This window comes from Orcinus orca, chromosome 6, assembly GCF_937001465.1.
Source record: "Orcinus orca chromosome 6, mOrcOrc1.1, whole genome shotgun sequence".
NCBI lineage: Eukaryota > Metazoa > Chordata > Mammalia > Artiodactyla > Delphinidae > Orcinus > Orcinus orca.
Window position 1 is genome coordinate 24,927,192 of NC_064564.1, and position 25,249 is coordinate 24,952,440.

The 25,249-nt window shown below is 43.8% G+C and overlaps 1 protein-coding gene across 1 annotated transcript; it reads left to right on the forward strand.

The window, feature by feature from the left end:
* The first annotated feature begins 4,550 nt into the window (after positions 1 to 4,550).
* NFIL3 (nuclear factor, interleukin 3 regulated) lies at positions 4,551 to 17,825 on the forward strand. The gene is made up of 2 exons (XM_004270610.4): positions 4,551 to 4,716; positions 15,960 to 17,825. Exon 2 carries the CDS (start codon positions 16,136 to 16,138, stop codon positions 17,522 to 17,524), a length of 1,389 nt encoding a protein of 462 aa, XP_004270658.2. The 5' UTR covers positions 4,551 to 4,716; positions 15,960 to 16,135; the 3' UTR covers positions 17,525 to 17,825.
* The last annotated feature ends 7,424 nt before the right edge of the window (positions 17,826 to 25,249 follow it).

The window sequence follows — 25,249 nt, forward strand, 5'->3', positions numbered from 1 at the left end:
TAGCACAGCAAAGGAAAACATAAACAAGACAAAAATACAGCCCTCAGAATGGGAGAAAATATTTGCAAATGAATCAACTGACAAAGTATTAATCTCCAAAATTCATAAGCATCTCATGCAGCTCAATATCCAAAAAAACAAACAACCCCATCCAAAAATGGGCAGAAGACCTAAATAGACATTTCTCCAAAGAAGATATACAGACTGCCAACAAATACATGAATGGATGTTCAACAGCACTAATCATTAGAGAAATGTAAATCAAAAATACAATGAGGAATCACCTCACACCAGTCAGAACAGCCATCATCAAAAAATCTATAAACAATAAACGCTGGAGAGGGTGTGGAGAAAAGGGGACCCTCTTGCACTGTTGGTGGGAAAGTAAATTGATACAGCCACTATGGAGAACAGAATGGAGGTTCCTTAAAAAACTAAAAATAGAATTACCATACGACCCAGCAATCCCACTACTGGGCATATACCCTGAGAAAACCATAATTCAAAAAGAGTCATGTACCACAATGTTCATTGCAGCTCTGTTTACAATAGCCAAGACATGTGTCCATCAACAGATGAATGGATAAAGAAGATGTGGCACATATATACAATGGAATATTACTCAGCCATAAAAAGAAACCAAATTGAGTTACGTGTAGTGAGGTGGATGGACCTACAGACTCATACAGAGTGAAGTAAGTCAGAAAGAGAAAAACAAATACCGTATGCTGAGACATATATGGAATCTAAAAAAATGGTTCTGAAGAACCTAGGGGCAGGACAGGAATAAAGACATAGATGTAGAGCATAGATTGGAGGCGATGCGGTTGGGGAAGGGTAAGCTGGGACGAAGTGAGAGCGTGGCATGGACATATATACACTACCAAGTGTAAAATAGATAGCTAGTGGGATGCAGCCGCATAGCACAGGGAGGTCAGCTCCGTGCTTTGTGACCACCTAGAGGGGTGGGATAGGGAGGCTGGGAGGGAGACGCAAGAGGGAGGAGATATGAGGATATATGTATATGTATAACTGATTCACTTTGTTATAAAGCAGAAACTAACACACCATTGTGAAGCAATTATACTCCAATAAAGATGTAAAAATAAATAAATAAATAAATGAAACCTATGGGTTCCTAGAATTTTTTCACCTTCTGTCCATGAAATTTAATAAAAGGACAGAAGAGCCTCAAAAACCACAGTGCAGTGGAAAGACAAGGGTCATAGACATAGGGGCCCCGATGCTGCCCCTGGTGCCCCAGGGGTCACCAAAGGACTTTCAGTTGTGGAAAGTGTTCTGCAAAGAAATCCAGAAGCCACTATCTAGAACCCATGAGGTGGAGTTGTCCAATCTGGATCACTAGGTAGGGAGCCTGACTTTCAGCCTCCAATGCCTCTCTTCCCAGGGGCATTGCTGCCGAACTCGTCCATCAGAGGGCAGACTGAGGGCAGACTCCATTTCCCTTAGATGGGGCATTTTCTCTCTCTCTGCCACAGTTCACATTCAGCGAACCTGAATTCTCATTAGATATCCCAGTTTGCAGCTACCCCTGCCTGAAGAGGCCCAGGGTAAAAACTTCTGAATACATATGTCCTCTTAGGTATTTTCTCCCTTGAAACATCTGCAGTCGTAGGGTGCTTCCCATCTCAAGAAGGAGAGGCCACATTCTTAGTCATTCCTCTCTCAAGTTATTGGTGTTATATTTGCTTAATCAGAAAGTGTGTTGGTAGTGTAGTCAGATAAGGCTGAATGTGGTTGACTGTCTTCTGCCAGAAGTTCTCATCACAGTCCTGATCTTCTCTTCCCTCATCCCTCCCCCGCAGCACTGAAAGGAGCTGAGGGTAAGGAAGTTTTGACTTCATCACTTCAACCAGAACCCTCTTCCTCCTCCTCCCAGGGACGTGGTGGCAACCCTGCTCTACGCTCAGGCCCATGCTGCTGTCTTACTGGAAGCCTCCCCAACCTGAATAATTTGTTTCCTATGTTTCAGGTTTTATGCTCCATTTACTCGTATTAATCTGCAAGTGCTTGCCTAGTCTGTGAATGTTCTAGGATGTAACATTGGACACATCACCTCGAGTCATGCAGACAGATCCATCGTCATATTGTTTGGTGGTTTCCTAATCACCAGGAGGAGCTAAAGAGTTATTTTCTAAGTTGGTATCACAGATGTCTTTTACACCTCACCTGATTTCCAAGTAAGATGGCAGTTTAAAATGATGCACAAATATGATACAGGCACAATCTAGAATACCCTCAAGTAATTAGAGGAGCATCAGGTTTCAAAATTCAGCATAAAGAACCAGTTTCCAGGTTCAGAGAATTCCTCCACTATCACCAACTGGGGTGACTCCAAGCATGTTACCTACCTTTCTTGAATTTCTAAGTTGTTTTCTATAAAGCCATTTACTACTCATTCTACAACAGCTCTGGAATTCTATGAAATTATTTAAAAAGCAGAACAATGTGGAGAATATCTTTCCGGGCGGGGGGTATGCTCTGGGTGGCTCTGGATTTCTAGGAACTAGCTGCATTTCTAACCCTGAAAAGGTAACTGACATGCATATGGTTTTAATTTCATCTAAGAGAGATTTTCAAAGCTATAATGGGCATTGTGAGGATTTGGAAAAAAGGAAATGTATTAGTAAAAGTGAGAAAAGTGGAAAATATAAACCAAAATCAGGATTCATTTTCATCAAAGGAGTCAACTCTTTGGAATAAATGTCTAATAGAGGTGACTGACTCAAAAGCCATACAGAGATGTGCTTCTTGAATTGGCAAGCATCTGGAAAGGTGGATTTGGGAAAGACGCTAAAACTCATATTGCATGTATACGTTTTCAGAGCCCTGTTGATAAACCTACACTTTATCAGATGAATTGTGAACATGGGTGTGTTCTGAACCACAACATTGTCCTTGGAGAACAGTTTGAAATGTGAAGGCTTCCAGAAACCTGATACGTGATAAGCATGTTTAAGCATCAGTCTTTGGATACTTATAATTCTGTAATATGAGAATGGGGAAGATAGAAAAGAGACAAATTAGCAAGCATATTTTCTATTGATGATGGACGTCGGTGATGGTAACTGGGGGAGGGGGGTGTTCACTCTACTTTGGTGTTTAGTTCAAATTTTTCTTTTTTAAAAAAGTGTATTTTTATCATAGGAAAAAGAAGTGGAAAGTCATGGAAGGCATTCAGACCAGCTCCCGCATAGTCCAAGCAGACAGGAGGTCCTTCTGCACCTGCCACATTCTCTGTTTGGGCAAGTCGGTGCGTCACTGTCAGGAATATGGCTCCCTTAGCAAAGGCAGGCACTGCCGCTTTATCTGTAAATGCGCCATGTGTGTGCCACGTGCCTTTACAGTCTTTAGCTCTATGACTTAAGTCGCCGCGAGGTGCCCTTTCTCCCATTTCTTTAGGTCTCTTACGTAGCCCGGGAATTTGGGGGAGAAGACAACCACATCCAGTTAGAGGCAGAAATGACAGACTTGCTCCTAGCTTCGAGATTAAGAAAAGAGATCCTGAGCGGCCGTCTCAAACCCCAGCAGCAAACGCCAGCGGGCGTACCAGCTGGTTGAACCCCGCGGACCCGCACCCCGGGCAGCCACACTCGGCACGGCCGAGGGACGAGGCGGGTGGGTGCCGATGGGCCTCGGCCAGCTTGGTTTGCCAGTCTTCTTACGCAACAACTTTGCAGCCAACATCTTCGTCCTAATAGTAGAGGGGGCGGTGTTCATGCGTTGCGCTTTCTCCCCTCCATCCGCCCCCTCTCTCCGGGTAGTCGCGCTCTCAGGGGAGACGCGCCGGGCTTTGTAATCTCTGCTTACTTAGCACCGCGGGGCTCGGAACGGCCGCCCGGCCCCCTCTCCTCTGCTGCTCGTCCCGGCTTCTGGCCGTTCGCCAGCCCCCCGCCTCCCCTCTCGCCCACCCCAAGGAGGAGGGGTCCTCCCAGAGTGTGAGGGGAGGGGGAAGGCGGAGGTCCCTGCCACGCCCGGGCCGCGGCAGCCTGCGGCCCTCGGCCCGGCACTCGGTCGGCAACAGGTAGCTTGGCCGGCTGCGCGCTCGGGGAGACGAAACGCGCGCCTCTGCGAGTGAGCGAGGGTCGCTGGGCTCAGAGAGGCACCTCGGTGACCGAGAGGGCGAAGGAGGCGGTGAGGGGAGCGGGACGGTGAGGCAGGGGTCTCGGGCCCCTCCCCATGCTCGCTCCGGTCGAGACGGCCGCGCCGGCCGTTGCGCAACCCTGGAGCGGGGCGCGGGGCCCCAGGCGCTGGGCGTCCCGGCACTCGGGCGGCGGCGGTGGCCGCGGCCGGGAAGGGACGCGGGCTGCCGGTGGCGCTGCCGGGAGGGGGAGGGGGCGGGGGCGTGGCGAGGGCGGGGCACCGGAGAGCCTGCCTCCGCTGGCCGCGGCCATTGGAGGCGGGCTGGGGGCGGGTGCGGACTCGGCGATTGGGGCCGGGGCCGCCCGTCACGGCGGGCTGGCGGTCGGCGACGTAGCGCCGCGCTCGGAACTGACCTACTAACACACATCTCCCGGCGCGGCCACGGCGCCCGCGGACCCGGCGCGCCGCCCGTCTCCCGCGCCGCGCCCTCGCCTCCGCCTGCCGACCCGGAGGCCCAGCCGGACCCCGATCCCCGAACGCCACCGGCTTCGCTCACGGCCCCCGTTCTTTCTCCCCGCCACCCCAGCTCGCCGCCCTGAGAGCAGGAACACGGTAAGCGCTCCGCCCACCGCCGGCCCGGGCCCGGTGCCCCGCTCCCCGCCCGCTCCCGGGGCGCGCGGCCGGCTGGCGCGGGGCGCGGGCCAGGCTGTGCGCGGGGTTCGGCTGTGCGCGGAGCTGGCCGGCGGCTGCGAGTGTGCGCGGGGCATTCATTACATAAACTTTTGCTGCCTTGTCAGGAGGGGGACTCGCCACCTTAAGGTGGCTGCTTTGATTGCAGCGCCGTCGCTCCGGCACGTAGTCCGGGCTGGCTTGCGCTCCCCCTGCTGCTGTTGCATAATGTCTCCTGATTTCAGGAAAATTGATGTTTTGATAGAGAAGAGCGCCGGGGAGGCTGAGCCGAGGCTGAGCCTTCTCGTGGGGAAGGGCAGCGCTCTTTTCTTTCTCGTCCCTTCTGCGGGGCTGGCGGCGGTGGAGAGGAGGGGAGCTGAGTAATGGGGAAGAGTCTTGATTTTCTCGTTGAGAAAGAGCGTTGGTAGCGTGAATGGTGACGGCATTCGGAGAATGCCTGCGCTGCGTTTGTTTGTGTCCGGGGCTGAGTCTGCACAGACGTTTTCCGCCCTGTTTGTCGTCAGCGTGTTTTACCAGCGCTCGGGGAGGTTGTGGGATTTGTACTTGCATACATTGCATAATCTGCCCACAGTGAAATATTGGCAAGGATTACGGGCTGATGTGGGAATGTACGCGTACGTGTGCAATGATTTGGTAATTTTAGCGCCGCGTTGGATACTGGATCATTACCTGTATACTACGTCCCAAATAAAAAAGATGTATTTTTAAACACTCCTACAAAACATGAAAGGAAGAATTCCTCGGTTTGTATTCTGATCTTGGATACTACCCGAGCTCGTCCCTTAGGTGTTCTGAGCTATTATTTTTAAACCTGGGACGAACCATTGTGACGTTCACCTCCCCACCTTCCTAATTTTAATGCATTCCATTCGATCAGCCCTTTTTCTCACCTTATTGTCATTGCTTTTTCAGACACAAGACAGATCACATAATAGTTTCCTGGAAATGTTGTATTATGTAACGGACGAATTTGCTGGCAGTGAGCACAGGAAGAGGGAGCTAATTACGTGATTTTATAATCTTGCTACAAAGAAAGTAGGACGATCTCAGCCTTTAAAATGTCACTGTAACAGTTTTTTTTTTAAAGGATATTTTAAACAGGAAAGTAGACAACTGGGTAAGCATTGAGTTTGCTCATGCAGCCGAATGTGTGTCTTTTGCCCTAAATGAAATGTGCGTTCTTCTAAATTTAGCCCTATCACATTTTAACAATTGTGGCCTCACAGCGCTATTTCTGGCGTTTTCTCCAGGGCTGTGTGCAAATACAAGTTCAAGGCCATTTGCTGTAGTTTTAACTCCACGCCTTCGGAGACCTTTGATAAGATTGTATTTTTAGGAAGGCATTTCGCAGAGCCCGGTGACTTGCTGAATGCTGACTCCCATTTATCTTTTTAAAGGACACTTTAGGAAAGTGCTGTTCCCTGAGAACAGCAGGGGATGGCCGAGTGTCATCTTCTGGTCTTGGCTTTTGTAAATAACAACAGCGAATGGGGTCACAGTATTTGTTTCACATCGTATTTTTATTTTCTCCAGACCAGATATGATTTATGGGAAACAGATATAGGTTAGTAGATTGTATTTTTTTGGTGGATGTCCTAGTTTTATTCGTGTGAGGATTATATGAATATATAATATACCCAGATTTTAAATTTGTCCCTGGACTCTTACGTAGTGTGTATGTGAATATATGTATATGGTGGCGTGTGTATGTCAGATTTGTTTTCCCCTAATGTACTATTAAAATAACTAAAAAGCAGGGTTGTGGACGGTTTTTAGGTGGGAGGGGGGCGGAGGAGGGGACGTATTACAGAGATTCACCTCTGGAACAAATTTATTACCCCAAGTAATTGAAGTCGCTTTCCAAGAAGCTAATATTGCTCCAGGCCCCGAATGTCAGACCCCGACCTACTTTGGAGCGCAGGCCGGGAGCCCCGGGCCTGCAGGGGGCCGCGTAGCGCCACCTTCCGATCGCGACCTCAGGGGTGCTCCCTTGCCTCCCGGCCCACCCCTCCCTCCTGCGGGCCCTTGGGGTCTGGGGGCGATGTGGGGGTGGCGGGCGCGGACCTCGGTTAGCAGCAGGGAGCGCCCTTGGGCGGCGCTTGGACGGGGGCTGCAGGGCGGCCTGTGCTGCTCCTCCTCGCCCCCTCCTCACATTCCTTTGTTCTGGCGCGGGGGTCCTGGCGGCGCCAAGGCCCCGCTGCGCCGCCCACCCGGCGGGGGCGGGTCCTGGGGAGGCGCGTGGTGGGGCGCCGAGGGACCGCCCGGGACCCGAGAGTGCGATGCGCTCTGGGTTCGCTTGGGCAGGAGGAGGGAGGGGGAGGATGCAAGGGCAGCCGGAGCGGCGGGAGGGGAGCCAGGAGAGCGGGAGGGACAGGAGGGACCCAGGGCGAGGCCGCTCCGCAGTTCCAGGGGCCTGCCGTATTGCTTTTTGCGCGCTGAGCTTCTGAGCACCGCAGGAACCTTTGTTCGGGGAGGCTTCATTGTATGTCGGAGCCGAGGGCTTCTGATTTTCGTGAAGTGAAAAAGACCTAAGGAAACCTCCAAATGTCAACAGACCACAAAAATTGCGGGGAGGGGAGGTCCACTATTGGTGGTGGTGACGAGGAGAGCCCCATCTTGACTGTAGCCAGTCGAGTCGATGTATTTTTTTTTTTTGAACCTTTAGTCTATGTGGTCAAAGGCTAGAGTAGAGAGAACTCAAATCCCCCGAGTTCAGAATTTTAAAAAATCAAAACACTTGTGTGGATGCCGCTGTCCTGCTATATAAGAGTATATAGTAGTACTTTCATCCTGGCAATAAGTCTTCTGAGGCTGTGCTCCTGCAATAAATCGCAGTGAATTCAGGGCAGCGTCACAGATGTTCTCTGAAAGGGCATCAGCGCAGTGCTTTGTTGAAAAGTTGGCTTCTGTGGGATCAAATCCTACACCCCATCCCTAATGGTTTCTCTCTTGAGTTTCAGGCCAGTCAGTAGTTAGGAAACAGTGAAGTGCTAAAAAAGAACACAGGCTGTGGGCTCACAAGAGCTGGGTCCCAGGCCCCAGCCTGTGATCTTGGGCACTGCCCTGATTTCCATAGGCCTCCAGGGTAAACTGAGGGAATAAAACCTGTTTAGCTGGGCAGTTGTGGGGAGCTCAGTAAATGTTTACTGTAAAAGTGACCAGGAACTATATATATATATATATTTTAATAAAGGTATTCACCTTCATTTTTCACTGCCTAAGTCTCTGTGCAATAAGGAATAAAGTTTGCACTAAGCCTATAGTTAATGATTCTTCTTGGGACTTCCGTGGTAGTCCAGTGGTTAAGACTTCACCTTCCAATGCAGGGGGTGCAGGTTCCATCCCTGGCCAGGGAGCTAAGATCCCATGTGCCTGGGGCCAAAAAACCAAAACATAAAACAGAAGCAATATTGTAACAAATTCAATAAAGACTTTAAAAATGGTCCATATCAAAAAAATCTTTAAAAAAAAAGATTCTTCTTGAAATACTGTACTTTTCTGTTCTAATAATGATTAATTTCTTTCTCAAAACTATTTGCTATTACGTTTGATGGTAATTTTAGTTTGAAGGGAATTCTTGACAGGATTGCAGAACCTCAGACTACCCAAGTCATTGGGTTAATGTTTGGGGGAACTGTTTAAAGGAACAGGGAGAGGTGAGTTGATGGTTGCAGGAATGGTGTAAAAAGTGCCAAACAGCTGCCCTTTTTCAGTTCCCTTTACCTCTCCGTGATGGTTTTCCTGGTCCTGGATAATCTCTCTATCTAAAATTCTAGTCTGAGATCAGAGGCTGGTTAGACCTCACAGATGAGCTGTGTTGGGAGGGAGTGTGTGCAGCCTGTATGGTTAAAACGGTAGGACATGCCCCAACTGCTGATGGTTGGCCCTTTTGACTAACACAGAAGTAAATTTCGTTTGGTTTACCCTTACACTTGCAACATAGGGCAGTGCTTCACTACGAATTATGAGAGGCAAAAATTAGGCCTAGAACTAATCATCATCATCGTTTCCTTGATGCTGCTCATTCTTCAGAAATGAGGTGAAGAGCTAATATTTGCTAAACATGTACCCTTCCTGTGCCAGGCACTGTGTTGACTGTTCTATTATCGTCCCCATTTTAGACATGAGGAAGTGGAGGCTAAGAGAAATTGATTAGCAGCCCAGGCCAGGAGCCTGAAAAGGGGATTGGGGGGGTGGGGTGACCCTCTGTCTCTGTCCCTTCCCTGAGTGTGAGTGCAAGCTCACTGGAGTTTTTGAAACAATTTCCTTTTCTGTGTTAAAGACTTATCTTTGCGCAGTGCAATTATAACATCACTATGATGCAACAAGCTGAAAATTAAAACCCTTTGTTCAGGCCCTTTCCCATGTTGAGCAATGTGCCTGACTCACCAGCTGAGTGGATATTTCTAGTTGACCTTGCTTTGGTCCATAGAGTCAGTTCTGAGACGTGAATGTGATTGCAGCATGGAATGGAAAAGGTGCAGTCATATTGCCGAGGCTTTATTTTTACCCTAGTAAAATCACACATACTTCATTATTTCCATTGTAATCCAGATGGCATTGATGCTGTTCAAAGTTGTTTATTTTTAATTTGTATTAAGGAATGAGAGCACACTTGGGATTCAGTTCAAAATATGACAGAAACAATGTAATTGAAGTTTCCTTTAATATTCATTTCTTGTTTTTGTAAGGTATGCCTGTATTTCACAGGGTTAACACATTGTTTGATATCCTGTTATTTTTCTAAATTATATTTGAGTTGATTTTTATCCAGATTGGACTTGTATAAGAATGTCGAAAGACATTGACCTTTGATCACAGACATTACATAAGAGTTTTCCAGTTTCAAAATGAGCTTGTATTGCCACCACCCCCAATTATCTCTCAAATTTCATTACAAATACCTTTCTTGTAGTTAAAAAATTACTGTTTCTCATATGGTTTTAATTAGAGTATGCTAGCTTGTTTTTATGGTAAGAAAGTTTAGTAGGGATTTACTAGATGCCTTTCGTAATAATCTGTGCTTTGAGGACTCATTTTCATTGGAAGCAGAATGATGTTTATAAGCCTTTTAGTTATCAGAACATGGTGTCTTTTATTAATTAACTTTCTAGGGATCTAAAGCTGGAGTTAAGTAGCCTTCAAATAAACACTAAAAATAAACATTTAAAATAATTTCTTCTATTCATGAGGCACATAATAAGTGATATTTGTAATCGTTTGCTCACTGGGAAGGAAAGTGAACAAGAAATTAAAAAGTCAAGCTGAGGAAAATTGGAATGATCCTTCAGTATAATTAGGGACATTCAAAACCTTGCCCTACCATACCATTTCCTCAGCCAACTCTGCATGCACCCCATTTTCCCCATCATTATCCCATGTTGCATGTAGTCTGGTATTACTTACCTGTTGCAGAATTTCTTATAACTGGGTAACTTCATAATTACCCATGTCCCTTAAGATTTCAAATTAGTTGCTAGACTGATAAATTATCTTTTTGAAACTTTCAAGAAAACAAATGGTCCCCATTTTGAAGTGAATGCAGAATTTTTCATAAGGCATTAGTATTTCATCACCCCCATCCTCCCAGTTCCCCTCCCTCAAGCCTTGAAGTTGTTTGGATGTGTTAGCATCTATGCATTTGCCCTGAGCAGTCTTCAGAATATTTTCATTGAGAGTTAGATTACAAACAGTAGCCTCTTCTTGTAAAAGAACATCAGGTCATACTATTTCATATTTCAATCCCTTAAATTATATCAATGCTATAATAAAATGCAGTGTTGTCATCATATTTATTAAGTTTAAATCTAATTTTCAAGTGGTCCTTTGTTGAGGATGAAAGGGCAAGAAACTTGAAATATTTTCATTTATCATAAACTTGCTCTGGTTTTGACACATTCATTTACAGAAGTACCCGAATAGAAAAAGTAGGCCAGTTTGTTGCTATGATAGGATAGATTTTGGAAAAGTGTGAAAGTCTGTTTATGTGTGTGTTCATAGCTTGATCAAGTATACATTTCTCTCTGACTTCAGAGTCTGTGTTACTAGATACAGAATTATATTATTAATGGGAGGCACTTCACTGGTACTTAAAGAGGTTTAACATAGTTTTCTTAATTTAAAAAGCATTTTTTCAGCCTGATTAGAAAATCCTCATGCAACTTCAGTGTTTCCTTAGTTTTTTCATCCCCCACTCCCCCCTAGATTTTATTTTCATCCATGAAAAGAAGTAAAGCATTTTATTGAAACAATCATGTCATGGATTTTACCCACAGGAAGAAAATGTAGGTTAACATTTGCTAGTATTACTAGTTTAAAGAGCTGTGAATTGATTCATTAACTTTATTTTTTCACTAAAATGGCACTTACCTCAAAAATAAGCAACTGCCTCTTAGTAGAGAGATGGTTTGTAGTTTAACATAAAAGAATTTTTTTCTTTAGTGGTATCTATACTATACCTCTGAGGGTGTAAACAGTACATTCAGAGAGTAGAGGTAAAATGAGGTAGTTCTATCAAAATATTTCCAAATCATTGGGCACATCAAATAGTATTTCATCTTGTATTGACAGAATGTTAAAATCAAAGTATCAAATAGAAGCAATTTGCAATCTCTTTAAAGAAATAATAATGATTTTTTCTCATAGTAGATTTTAACATCTAAGCTATTAGTAAGATTTTAGATGCTTGAAACAAAACGTTTCTTCTCTTCTTGTTTTGTAACAAGTTTGAATTGTCCACCAATATTTCTCTGAGAGATGTGTTGGCGGCCAGAGAAGATAAAGGTCTGTCATTGTAAACATAAGTCATAAGGTCCCTCCTCAAAAAGAAATTTGGGCTAGAATTTGTGTTGTAAAGCTTTATTCTTTTAGAGAATTTTCTAAACCAAATTTATCTTAATTAAAAACAATATTTAGGTCATCTGACTTAAATAGACTTTAAAATCTGGGTTTATGAAACATAACTCCTGCCTGTAGAAATAGTGTGATGTACTACAAAAAAGCATTAATTAGCAATGGTACATCCGAGTTAGGTGTGGGAAAATATGTCATTAGAATGTGATGACTCCTGCTCTTAAATTTCTCCTTTTATTTGTGTTTTTAAGAAGCACCCGTATTATCTAATGCGTGTAATGAAGCTGATCGTGCCGAATACCCCAGCATCATAGAATTGTCATTTAGTGTCAGTTATTCACCAGAAAGGAAACTAGTGGTGACTGATGTAACACAGCATTAGTGGTGATCTGCAAACATGAGGCAGAGGTGAAATGACTGTTCAATTAATCATAAGGGAAAACACTGGAACTGAAATAAAGTCATTAGTTAGTTGAGCATAAAAACTGATGTCTTTAGAAGGCGTTGTAAACCACCTTTCCATTCACTTTAATTTAAATTTATTGTTGAAGGGCACAAATAGATTCTTTGCCCTCAACACCTCTGCCCTCTAGTGCTGCATGGCCTTGGGAAAGTCACTCAGTCTTTCTGTGGTTTAACTGCCCTCTCCCACCATGTTGAAAATGGATACATTTTGGTTGTGTACCAAAAAATCACAGGTGGCAATGCTAATAGCTTTAATTTTTTTCCTTCTATTTATTTTAGCATGTAGGTTTGCCCGGAGATTAAAATTTTAGCAGAGATATGAAAATTTAGAATGTTTTCTCAATTCATTAAATACTTGCAGGCTATACAACTCTGTGGAAGCTGGAGAAAAGTTCCAGATGGTACCTTTGTTGTCTTAAAGAAGTTCTGGCAGCATCTAATAGTGCTTTACTGCCCCCAAAGTCACTTAGTAAGTGGGCATATATTACCCAGAAATGAGAGTAACACAGAAAGGAACTGTATGTAAATGAGATGCATTGCAGGGATATACACCAGAACAACCCTCTGGGAGTACAGGAATGGGTACTGTTAGAGGAATTGGATTGGGGTCAGGGCTGTCCTGGAATCTTAGCTGTGCCCCTTAACTTGCTGTGTGACACTGGGCAAGTTGCTTAACTTCTCTGAGCCTTAGTTTTCTCATCTGAAAGTGGTTATTATGAGGGCAGTGAAATAATGACAGGCCAGGCTCACAGTGTCTGTTGCATAGTCAGTGTTGAGTAAATGGCACCTGTTATAATTGTTTTTACTGTCACCATACAAAGAAAAAGGCAGTGCAGCTAGAAACAATGTGATATGTGCACCAACACCCCTTGTTGGCGGTGCTCCTAGCACACCCCTGGATGAGTGCTGTATTCACAAGCCTGTCTCCCACCAAAGACTAAGGGGTCCCTTGACTCTTGGGAGTTTGATTCTTCCTTCACTCTTTATGTGCCCCCAGTCTGGCTCAGTGCCAGGTATACAGTAGGTGCTCCATATGTGTTGAATAAGTCAAGGAATGAATAAGAGAAGCTCTCTGTTACTAAGTTAAATATCTTTTTTAGAATTTATGTAATCAGATTTAAAAGAATTTATCAACAAAGTGTTTTTGGCACAAAGCTCTCTTATATAAGGCAAATGAGTGACTGTCAATCAGATGTTGAGCACCTAATAGGTTCAGTTTGTTGCTAGGATACAAATATATTAATTTGAGCCCTGAACTAATTTGCAGTCTAGTTGGGCATACAAAACAAACATGTAGGAAGATACACATTGTACAAAATCAGCACCTCTCTCTACAGTATCTCGCACTGCTGATAAACTCTTTTCAACACTGCAAGGTTATTTGATAAATAATATTACAGAAAATATCCTAATGTCGTTATGGCTTGATTTGCTGGTGGAATCATAGAGGCAGTTAATATGTGCGGATGAAGGAAGAACCAGATTCTAGTACACATAGTGAAATTCAAATAGGAAGAATATTAACTGAAAAGAAATGAGATTTTTCTGCAGGTTTTGAATGTACCAACAAAGTTGTAAAGACGACAAAGTGGACATAAAGTACTTAGACACCCAGAAGAAATGGGTTAAGAGATTTTAGGACAAGTGGGATATTTTTGTTAAATGGAAGTAGTGTTATTTTCTCTATGCAGTGTGGCAAGGGCTGCCTGCCTGCCCTCACTCACACTGGACTCAGCGCGATTCTTTGGACCAGGAGATTGAAGAGAGTCCCAACTCACTCAATGTAGGTTTGAAATGATGAAACAATATGAAATGATGAAAGAATGAAAAGTTTAGGAAGGGTAACTAACACAGAATGGTGGGGCATTTCAAAAGCATAACTGTAAAAACTCATAGGTGAGGTGAAATGTAAAAGGAATGTAATTTTTTTTCCCCAAGGAAGGGACAAATTAAAAAATGCATGGAAGAGAAAGAGTCTCAAGTGGAGAAAATACTCAGAATAATAGTGTGCAAGGAACTGCATAATGTTTTAAAAAACAGTAGTATCTGGGGATACAGTGGAGATTTAAAAAGCATCTTGGAAAAGTTCAATGTAATTATCTTCCTGGAACTGGAATTTTTACTCTTTGCTTCAACATTCATTTGATTTCAGGGGGGAAGACTTAACTGAATTAGGGAATACAAATTCTTGACAGGAGGGAAGAATCCATTCAGTATATTGAAGGAAAAGGGGTTTTCATATCAGAACAAGAAACCTAACTGGAAATATAGGAAGCAGGGTTGTTTACTAAGTGATAACTAGGAAGCTCCCCTTTCTACACCATCACGGCCTGCTGTGGCAGACTCATTGCCTTCATTTCCTATTAAAGCTATATTTTCAAAAACAAACGGAAGCTCGGTATTTGTAATCACAAGTTTTGCTAAGTTGCAACTCACTGTTTCCATTGGCTCAATTTGATGGACAGAAACATGGCATTAAACCTTATTCTTGATGATCCTGAAATTATTACATCATTCCTTCTGGAAAAGACACAGGAAGCTGGCAGTCTTTTCCAGCTGATAAAATTAAACGTCATTAGTCATTATAAAACTATGCACAAGAAAGAAAGAGAGACCTAAAACAAAAACATTAAATCTTTTTAATAGGGCAGGAAGAGTGCCATATACAGATAGTGCCGAATGAACAGTTGTCTTACCATATCTCCTTTATGAAAGTATTACCTACTGGAAAATTAGACAGAGAAGCCCTGTCCAGGAAGACAGATCCAAAATGACCACGAGAAGATTGTTATTGGAACTTAATATGGATTTATTATCTCCTGTCAGGCCAAGTTCAGATTATAAATATGTCATCAGTGGAAAAGGAAGCTAGTTGATGGTTCTATTTTTGAGTTCTTATATTTTGTTTGAAACTAATTAGTAAAATGGAAAGAAATTCTTTCCATAATTACATTCTCTTGGTTTAAAATAATTTTAAGTTTCAAGAAGGCACTGTACTTAAAAAGAAAAATTCCTTTGAATAATAAGCGTTTATTTTAGTCTGAAGCTACTTTATCAATGAAATCTATTATGACAGAATTGTCAGGACCAAAAAAAGCACTGTGGATGCTTCAATCTTAAGTGAATGTTTGATAAATCAATTTGAAGGAACTGGAAAAAAAAAAAGAACATTTCTAACCTCATAGCACAAATGTGTCAAAAGAGATGGCTTTATTGAAAAGAGTCCTTTTCAGGTATGCTGAGTCACTTGGGAGAATGACCATGACATCAGCCACATAAGAGATTAAACAACTACAACTCAGTTGTTTGTGTGGCTTTTATTTTTATTTTTGTGGCAATAAAAATTTAGCTCCGTTTTTATTTGATTCCATGTAATTACAGAATTTGTTTACTGATATTAAAGGGGTTTACTTGGAAAAGTTCCTTTTATGAGGTGAGCTTGTTTGCTTGGCAGTGATATAAGTGCTATCTAAAAGTATTCAGAAGCCCCACAAGATGCAAGTACTATTTAAAAACTTACCAACCAGAGGCGATCTGTCATTTCCTTCCTGTAATGTCCTATCCCCACATCCCCACCCCACCATTTTTTCTCCTGAAACACAGTCTTCCTCTGTTTTTCCCTGGGGCAGATGTGTTTTTTTCTCTCACTGTCCTGGACCACAGGTCTCACTGTGGACTTGTCCTTTACAACTTTACCGTATAGGTATTTGGGTACTTATTTTCCTTGCAAGATTGTAAACTCTTTGAAGGGCAGAAATATTGACCCTCAATGCTTCGTGCACTTTCTTGTACATAATTGGTAATAAATATTTACCAAATGGATAACTGTTTCTCTTCATGTATTGCAGGTGACCTAGAAGACCCCTACTCTGTTTGGTGAGAGAAGCCGAAGAGATTTATCCTGGACAGTAGAACAAAAAGAAGAATATTGATGGATTTTAAACCGCAGTTTTTAAAGCATTTGAGATTACTGAGGAAATAACTTCTTCTCCTTCACCGCATATATAGGTTAAGGTTGTTTCTGATGCAGCTGAGAAAAATGCAGAGCATCAAGAAGGAGCAGGCATCTCTTGATGCTGGTAGCAGCGTGGACAAGATGATGGTGCTTAATTCTGCCTTATCCGAAGTCTCCGAAGACTTGACGACAGGGGAAGAGCTCCTTCTCAATGAAGGAAGTGTGGGGAAAAACAAATCTTCAGCATGTCGGAGGAAACGGGAATTCATTCCCGACGAGAAGAAAGATGCCATGTATTGGGAAAAGAGGCGGAAAAATAACGAAGCTGCCAAGAGGTCTCGGGAGAAGCGTCGACTGAATGACCTGGTTTTGGAGAACAAACTCATTGCACTGGGAGAAGAAAACGCCACTTTAAAAGCTGAACTGCTTTCCCTAAAATTAAAGTTTGGTTTAATTAGCTCGACAGCCTATGCCCAGGAGATTCAGAAACTCAGTAATTCTACAGCTGTGTATTTTCAAGACTACCAGACTTCCAAATCCACCGTGAGCGCCTTTGTGGATGAGCACGAGCCCTCGATGGTGGCCAGCAGTTGCATTTCTGTCATCAAGCACTCTCCACAGAGCTCTCTGTCTGATGTTTCAGAAGTGTCCTCGCTAGAACATTCGCAGGAGGGCCCTGGGCAGAGTGGCTGCAGAAGCCCAGAAAGCAAGTTCCAGGTCATCAAGCAAGAGCCGATGGAACTGGAGAGCTATGCCAGGGAGCCCAGAGATGACCCGGGCACCTACCGAGCGGCCGTGTACCAGAACTATATGGGGAATTCTTTTCCTGGCTACTCACACTCTCCCCCTCTGCTGCAGGTCAACCGATCCTCCAGTAACTCTCCAAGGACATCAGAAACCGATGAAGGTGCAGTAGGAAAGTCATCCGATGGAGAAGACGAGCAGCAGGTTCCCAAGGGCCCAATCCACTCTCCCGTCGAACTTCAGCGTGTCCACGCCACAGTGGTTAAAGTTCCAGAAGTGAACTCCTCTGCCTTGCCGCACAAGCTTCGGATTAAAGCCAAAGCCATGCAGATAAAAGTGGAAGCCTTCGATCATGAATTTGATGGCACACAAAAACTTTCTTCGCCTGTTGACATGACGTCTAAGAGACATTTCGAACTTGAGAAGCATAATGCCCCCAATCTGGTACATTCTTCTCTCACTCCCTTTTCAGTGCAAGTGACTAACATTCAAGATTGGTCTCTCAAATCTGAACACTGGCATCAAAAAGAACTTAATGGCAAAACTCAGAGTAGTTACAAAACTGGAGTGGTCGAAGTGAAAGACAATGGTTACAAAGTCTCTGACCCAGAGAATTTGTTTTTGAAGCAGGGGATAGCCAACTTGTCTGCAGAGGTGGTCTCACTTAAAAGACTTATAGCCACACACCAAATCTCTGCTTCGGACTCTGGGTAAAATTACTACTGAACAAGCTCTGGGCATTTAGAGATGTCATTTGCAATAGATAGTACATTTTGTATTAGGCTGAATTTTCACTGGACTTGTGATGTCATTTCACTGTAATGTTCACATGTTGACTGTTGGGTGTCTTTCTGTGCACAAATTATTATGAAGATTAGACTGTGTTATCACTCTGCCTTGTGTATAGTCAAATAGACCATTGCAAAGGCTGTATATATTGAACATTATTTTTGTTGTTCTATTATAAAGTGTGTAAGTTACCAGTTTCAATAAAGGATTGGTGACAAACACAGAACTTCTGCTCCATTGCACCTAATTTTATGGGAAAGAAAGAGCAATTTAAGTTACAAAAGTAGATACTGTATTAAGATATTCTGCATTTTACTTATTTGGGGGAGTTTTCTCCCATCTGTAAGGGAAAACCAAAACATAAGTTCAACACATAATATTTCTTTTTCTAATTTGGCCCAGGCTATGATAAGTTTGAAAACCTTCCAAAGAGGGAGAGTAGGGAAGAGGGGGTGGGGAATGCATTTTCTTGCATTTGAGACTAGTAATTTACTAAATTACTCCCCATTATCTATTTTTCTTTAAGGTTACGTTTTCTCTATCCTTTTTTTTTTTAAGTAGAAAAATCCAACTTGTTTAGCATCATTGTCTCTTTAGTCATCTCTCTTTAAAGTATGACACATGGATGTGGATAGTTGAATCACTGACCCAGTTTATTATTTAGAGGTTCATTAAAAGAGTGGATAAAAGACTAAGGATGAAGTCATTTTTATGTTATTGTAAATCTTAACAGTTCTCGAATATAAGTCTAGGGAATTAAGCTAGTGAAATATTGTTTTATTTAGTTTCCAAAATTTCAAGGAACACATCAATGATGACATTCCACCACATTCAGTCTATGTAATGACTTGTTTTTTTTTACTATTTGTTAAAGATGAATATAAATAATAGCTCCAGTTTGGAAACTCTTTATAATATAGAAGTCCAGAAGAAAGCATCATTCTAAGTAAACCGATGATATGATCATGACTGATCATTTGTCCAGGATCCTCAGTTGCCCCATAGAAGTAAGTGTCCTCAAATACAGACCAAGTGTGTCTTCTGTTGCAAGGCGGGACTGGCTTCTGGGTGGGGTGGAAGGAATGGGTGGATGTTGATCAAGCACAGCTTTCCCCATAGCTCTTCTCCTCACCAAAGCCCTCTCCAGAACTGTTTCTTCTCACACTGACCTTTTCTGTATTCTAGAAGTAAGGGGAAGGACTTGGAGGCTTCATAAAACATGTGCAGGGGCTTCCCTGGTGGCGCATTTGTTAAGAATCCACCTGCCATTGCAGGGGACATGGGTTCATGCCCTGGTCTGGGAAGATCCCACATGCCGTGGCAACTAAGCCCGTGCGCCACAACTACTGAGCCTGCGCTCTAGAGCCTGCGTGCCACAACTACTCTAGCCCGCGTGCCACAACTACTGAAGCCCGCACACCTAGAGCCCGTGCTCCACAACAAGAGAAACCACCACAATGAGAAGCCCGCGCACCGCAACTAGAGAAAGCCCGCGCGCAGCAGCAAAGACCCAACACAGCCAAAAATAAATAAATAAATAAAATTTAAAACATGTGCAGGATGACTTAACACTCACTCTGTCACCCGTATCTCATGGTGGCACCTAAGAAGGGCCCAGTTATAACATCCCAGTTTGGGGGTCTCCAGCGTTTTTGACTGCCTGGTTTGAATAAAAGCCTGATTTTTGATATCTTAAACTTCCTGCACTTTTATATTTTAAAAAACGATCCTTGGAGTTAAAGGGAATGCTAGAACACGCACACATGCCATCCACTTTGTCCTTTTGGACACAGTGACCAGTTTTCTCTCTGAAGTCTCCTGACTCAGAGGAATGTGTTACCAGTCTTGGCCCTTGGCCTTTTTTCTTTTTTATTAATGACTGGGTGAGGCCCCGAGGGAAACCCATCTCATTTGCAAATGTTATAAAGCAGAAGAGGGCTAAGATATGGGAGACAGTTGAGATCCAAAAGCATTTCACAGCCTAGAATGGATGGAATGAATCTAACACAATGAATTATAATAGGGATAGAGGGTAAAGTCAGGTTCCTATGCGAAGTGGCAAAACAAGGGGCTGTCCAAGTTCACAACTGGCAAAAAACAATAACTACTTATGGAGGGGAAAAAGCTTTAGTTCCCTCCAGCTTAATGTGAATCAGTGCCCAGTGGAATGCTGGATTGTGTCAACACAGTGTCCAAACACATGGACAACTGTCCTACTCTCCTGGGCACACGTGTGCCAAGAGATGCAGTAATAAACATTCCAAAGGAGCCCATCAGAGATGGAAGATTTTGCAACCATGAAATAGGAGCAAATATGAACAAAACTGTTGATAAACTGCCTCGAAAATGGACAAACCTTACACTGTGTGGTACTTACTGTAAGGGTCCAAGTGGATAATAGCAAAAAAGGTAAATCTTGCGTTGTTTCAGGAAGAATTATGCATCCGTCAGAGCAGTGCAGGAGCAAAGCACCCTGCCTATGAGGCCATAGTACCCCCCCTATTAATTGCTAATATTAGCTATTGTGGTGAGTATATTACATTTGGATGCCCTCTTCCTTAGTCATTTTGTCTTATAATTTCAAGGATCTAAGATGTAGCTTGGATGATGTTTAAGATGTTACTCCTTAAAAATAAAGAATGACATAAGCAATTCCAAACTCACTAGGAACCAAAGAAAAAGTCCAGCTATACTGTGACACTTCTGTTTCACGATGTCAACTGAGGAAATGCTATCACCTCACCCTCCCACTCACATCATTCCCCAGAATGATAGAAAATGTGTTTGAAGCCAAATAAATCTATGACTGTACTAAAAAAGTAAGAGGTGGAAGCCTTGGAGCACCATGATTTCTTAGGAATTCCCAGAAAGATGGCTGTCAGGTAGGCTTGGATAGGGAGGAAGCTGCAGCCAGGAAAACACAGAGGCCCACGTGAGTCACTGGACACAAGCAGAGGGAGGGGAGTCTGAATGGTTAGCAGTTGGGCTGGTGGGGAGGCTGCAGCAGAAACAGCTGAATCTCCCCTCTACCAGCCCAGGACGAGGTGAGCCAGAGCAGGGACTGTGGTGGGGCAGATTCAGAGAGGCAGGCTATGTCCCAGGGCCAACACGTAGAATGCAGACAGCACATCCCTCCTGTGTCCAGCAGTATCTCGTTATTCTTCTTATTTTATTATTGTGCGGACTTTAGAAAGGAGAATACTGAGACTCTGAGAGGTTAACTTGCCGAAAACTCTCACAGTGGCCAGAACCCAGGCCCCGTGGGACCAGCACGAGGCAGGCCAGCTAAGTATTGTCTGACACTTTAGCTTTTCCCCTGATATAATCAAGGGAGATGAGACTAGAGAGTTTCTCTAGCCTGCTGGAAAGAAGGGAGCAATCTAAGGAGGTGTCCAAGCTGTAAGTGCCTTTTCTCTGCAAATTAGTGAAAGTGCTATGTAAGCATCTACTCTTGTCTGGCATCATAGCTGTGTAATAACTCTTTTCCATCTTCAAGGGGCAAATATTCCCAAATAAAAACAGCTAACATCTGGGTAGGGCTAAAAAGTTATGCTCGATTTTTTTTTAAAAATGGTAGCTATTGAACTCACTTTTGAAAACTAGAAATTATCTCTCAAAAATGAGAATCATTGGCAGCACCCATTTGATTTTGTGTGTGTGTGTGTGTGCGCGTGTGCACGCTTTGAGGGGCAGGAACTGGGGCTTGTTTAGGAAGTAGTACAAGCATTGGAGTGACATTGTACGGTGTCCACGAACTACTCGCACCAGAAAAATTTAAGAAAAACTTACCAAGGCTGTGAAATTATGCGATACTCAAGATTCCAGTGAAGACAGAAATAAGAAACAATTTAGAATTATGAGCTATAGCTGAATTAGGAACGTGAACTAGGATGTCTTATGGGAAGGTAAGATAGTTTAAAGACTTTGGCGGCATTTTCTGCAGAGCTAGCTCACACTGATTCTAATGGATGTAAGGAAAAAACAGATTCAAGAACTAATGGAGATAAGTGGTAGCAGTCTTGGCAAAGGAGAACAGGTGACATTAGAAGGTGACAAAGAGCATTACTTAAAAAGTCAGGAGGGCGTGCAGCTATCTCCACTGAGTCATCATGTTGGAGATTGCCAAGGCATCATTGCTGTTGTTGAGTATTGATAATGTTACTGGCAGACGAATAGAAGTACTTCATAAAGTAAACTAAATAAGCGAAGTAACCCAGACAGGTATCACTGCCATTTTTGATATCTCCATTTTGTCAGCCTTATCCACTTGAGAAGGAAAAGATTACTTTGGGGAAAGTGCTTGAATGAAGTCCAAGGTTCTGGAGGTCAAGAATAAGGCCCTTTTGAAAGTGCACAGGAACGAAATCCTGAAGATAGGAAAGTGGGGGGAGAGAGGAGGTCATTCAGTAACAATACGCGGCAATTTAACAAACGGGAAAGGAGGAACAGCAGAAGCCTCAGAATGAATTACTCTTGAAGTGAGCAGATATTTCAATGTAACAAGTTTTTTTAAAAAGTTATTCTAACAGCTGTACCAGATTTCCCAGGAGAGATAGAACTTTCTTCTTGAGAAAATAGCTTTGATGCACTACTGGGGTCACAAGGGAAGCCCTAAAAGCAATGGTGTCAGTAGGTACTGGGCACCAAAAGAAAGAGGTAGGTTGCTTTACAGAGAAAGTGAAAGGAGATGGGGTGGGGAGTGGTTTGCGCTTCTCAGGGAGCTACTTTTGAAAGGATGGAGGTAGAGAGAAAAGAGGAGGGAGGGAGGAGAGAGGAGGCCCAGGTAGGCCACTGATGAATATGTGTGTTAGAAAAAATATTTCTAACATTTCCTTCTCAAATTGTCAGTAAGTCCTACTAGGCTCTCAGATGCTTTTGTGAATGGATTTTTGTTTGTTTGCTGGACTTTGTATCTGGATCAGCATTCTGCAGAGCAAGGCAGCTCACCTGTGAGTAGGGGGATGGGGAAGGTTGATGCCCCCAGGAACCTGCAGAATCTAGAAGGGGACTTGGACCTTGACCACCCACGTAACTGAGGCTGGGAGACCACCTTACTGGGATCTCGGGGGTTATGGAGGCCCTGCTAATTATCAATAAATACGATTTGCCTCTAGACACCCAGTTTTCTGCTGCGTACTATGGAGGAAACATAGCAAAAAGAGACAGTATCTCCTCTTGAAGAGTTTTGAATTTGCTTGTAACAGAAAAACCAAGACACAAAGTGGAAACAACTGGTAGACATTACCAAGGGGTAGAATGTGTGGGAAAGAGTATGCCTGTGAGAGAAGGTGGATGGTGGACTGCAGCCACCACGAGGGCCTGAGGGACATCCCAGCAAGAAAAGAACAGGCTGAAGGGGGAATTAGAACTTGGACCACCAGGAAAAGCTGAGAGCAGGGATCATCATCACCGCCATTGGGGTGTGTGTGTGTGTGTGTGTGCAGGTATTCTGCATCCCTGGAGAAGTGGATTCATTTAGAAGATTGGTAAGAAATAAAAGTCTAAGTGTAGAGGGCTTCCCTGGTGGCGCAGTGGTTGAGAGTCCGCCTGCCGATGCAGGGGACACGGGTTCGTGCCCCGGTCCGGGAAGATCCCACATGCCACAGAGCGGCTGGGCCCGTGAGCCATGGCCGCTGAGCCTGCACGTCCGGAGCCTGTGCTCCACAGCGGGAGAGGCCACAACAGTGAGAGGCCCGTGTACCGCAAAAAAAAAAAAAAAAAGGTAAGTGTAGAACGAGTTGCCTAAGGACTTTGAGTTCCAGTCCTGGAATTACCCCTGATTCACTTAGGAATGGCTGGAGGAAAACGTAATCTCCTAACTGCCCACTGAAAGACAAATTCAAGTGTGAGGTCAGGAGAGCAGGTGGGCGGCGGTGAAGGGAAAGATTTGAGGAAGGCCAGGATGAATCTGGGAGAGGGATTCACGGTTGGTGTGTAAAGGGTGAGCAGGAAAGGATGCTGTGGATAGGCACGAGCAGAGGTCTCCGAAGCTCCCAGGTTGGGGCCTGGGCTGAAGTCCTGCAGAGCTGGGATGTGGGCTCCCAGAGGTCCACTGGGCAGGTGAGAGTGGACAGTGTGAGCCCTCCCCGCTCCTGAGCAGTTGCCGAGGTCACTGACCTCACCTGCCGCTCTGAGCCGCCCTTGTGCCCAGCCTGGGCAGGGATTGAAAGTGACAGAGCATTTTCATGCATCTGTGTCGCCAGGTTGGAAATGTCCTAAGGGCGCTGCGGAGCCTCCAACTTCCACTCACTCTTGAAGTATGGACTCATAGCTTCTCCCCGCAGATCCCCTAGTCCTGCCCAGGTGTGCACTGAATTCTCTGGAGAAAAAGGATGGGAGAAAGTTTAGAAAACCTGACAGTGCTGGGAGGAAAAGTAGTGCAGGACAGACAGAGACCCGAGAAAAGCAGGAGGTTCTCTGTGAGGCAATTGGTCCGGACCTGCCAAGAAGAAATGGACCAGGCAGCTCCTGGTAGGAGAAGGGGGCTATGGTCCTGCACTCCAGGAGGTAGTGGCAGTTGCGTGCGACACCAGGCAGCTCAGCAGGGATGGAGTCGGTGAGGTCAGTGACAGCAGATTTCCTCCTTAGAACTTATCCAGAACAGCTACATGTAAAAGAATGAAGTTAGACCACTCCCTAACACCATACACAAAAATAAACTCAAAATGGATTAAAGACCTAAATGTAAGACTGGACACTATAAAACTCCAGAGGAAAACATAGAAAGAACACTCCTTGATATAAATCACAGCAAGATCCTTTTTGACCCATCTCCTAGAGAAACGGAAATAAAAACAAACAAATGGGACCTAATGAAACTCAAAAGCTTTTGCACAGCAAAGGAAACCATAAACAAGACGAAAAGACAACCCTCAGAATGGGAGAAAATATTTGCAAACGAAGTAACTGACAAAGGAGTAATCTCCAAAATATACAAGCAGCTTATGCAGCTCAATATCAAAAAAACAAACAACGCAATCAAAAAATGGGCAGAAAACCTAAATAGACATTTCTCCAAAGAAGACATACAGATTGGCAACAAACACAGGAAAGGATGCTCAACATTGCTAATGATTAGAGAAATGCAAATCAAAACTACAATGAGGTATCACCTCACACTGGTCAGAATGGCCATCATCAAAAAAATTTACAAACAATAAATACTGGAGAGGGTTTGGAGAAAGGGGAACACTCTTGCACTGTTGGTGGGAATGTAAATTGATACAGCCACTATGGAGAACAATATGGAGGTTCCTTAAAAAACTAAAAATGGAATTATCATATGACCCAGCAATCCCACTACTGGGCATACACTCAGAGAAAAGCATAATTCAAAAATCACATGCACCCCAATGTTCATTGCAGCATTATTTACAATAGCCAGGTCATGGAAGCAACCTAAACACCCAGTGATAGACGAATGGATAAAGAAGATATGGTACAGATATACAATGGAATATTACTCAGCCATATAAAGGAACGAAATTGGGTCATTTGTAGAGATGTGGATGGACCTAGAGACTGTCATACAGAGAGAAGTAAGTCAGAAAGAGAAAAACAAATATCGTATATTAACACATATATGTGGAATCTAGAAAAATGGTACAGATGAACCAGTTTGCAAGGCAGAAATAGAGACACAGATGTAGA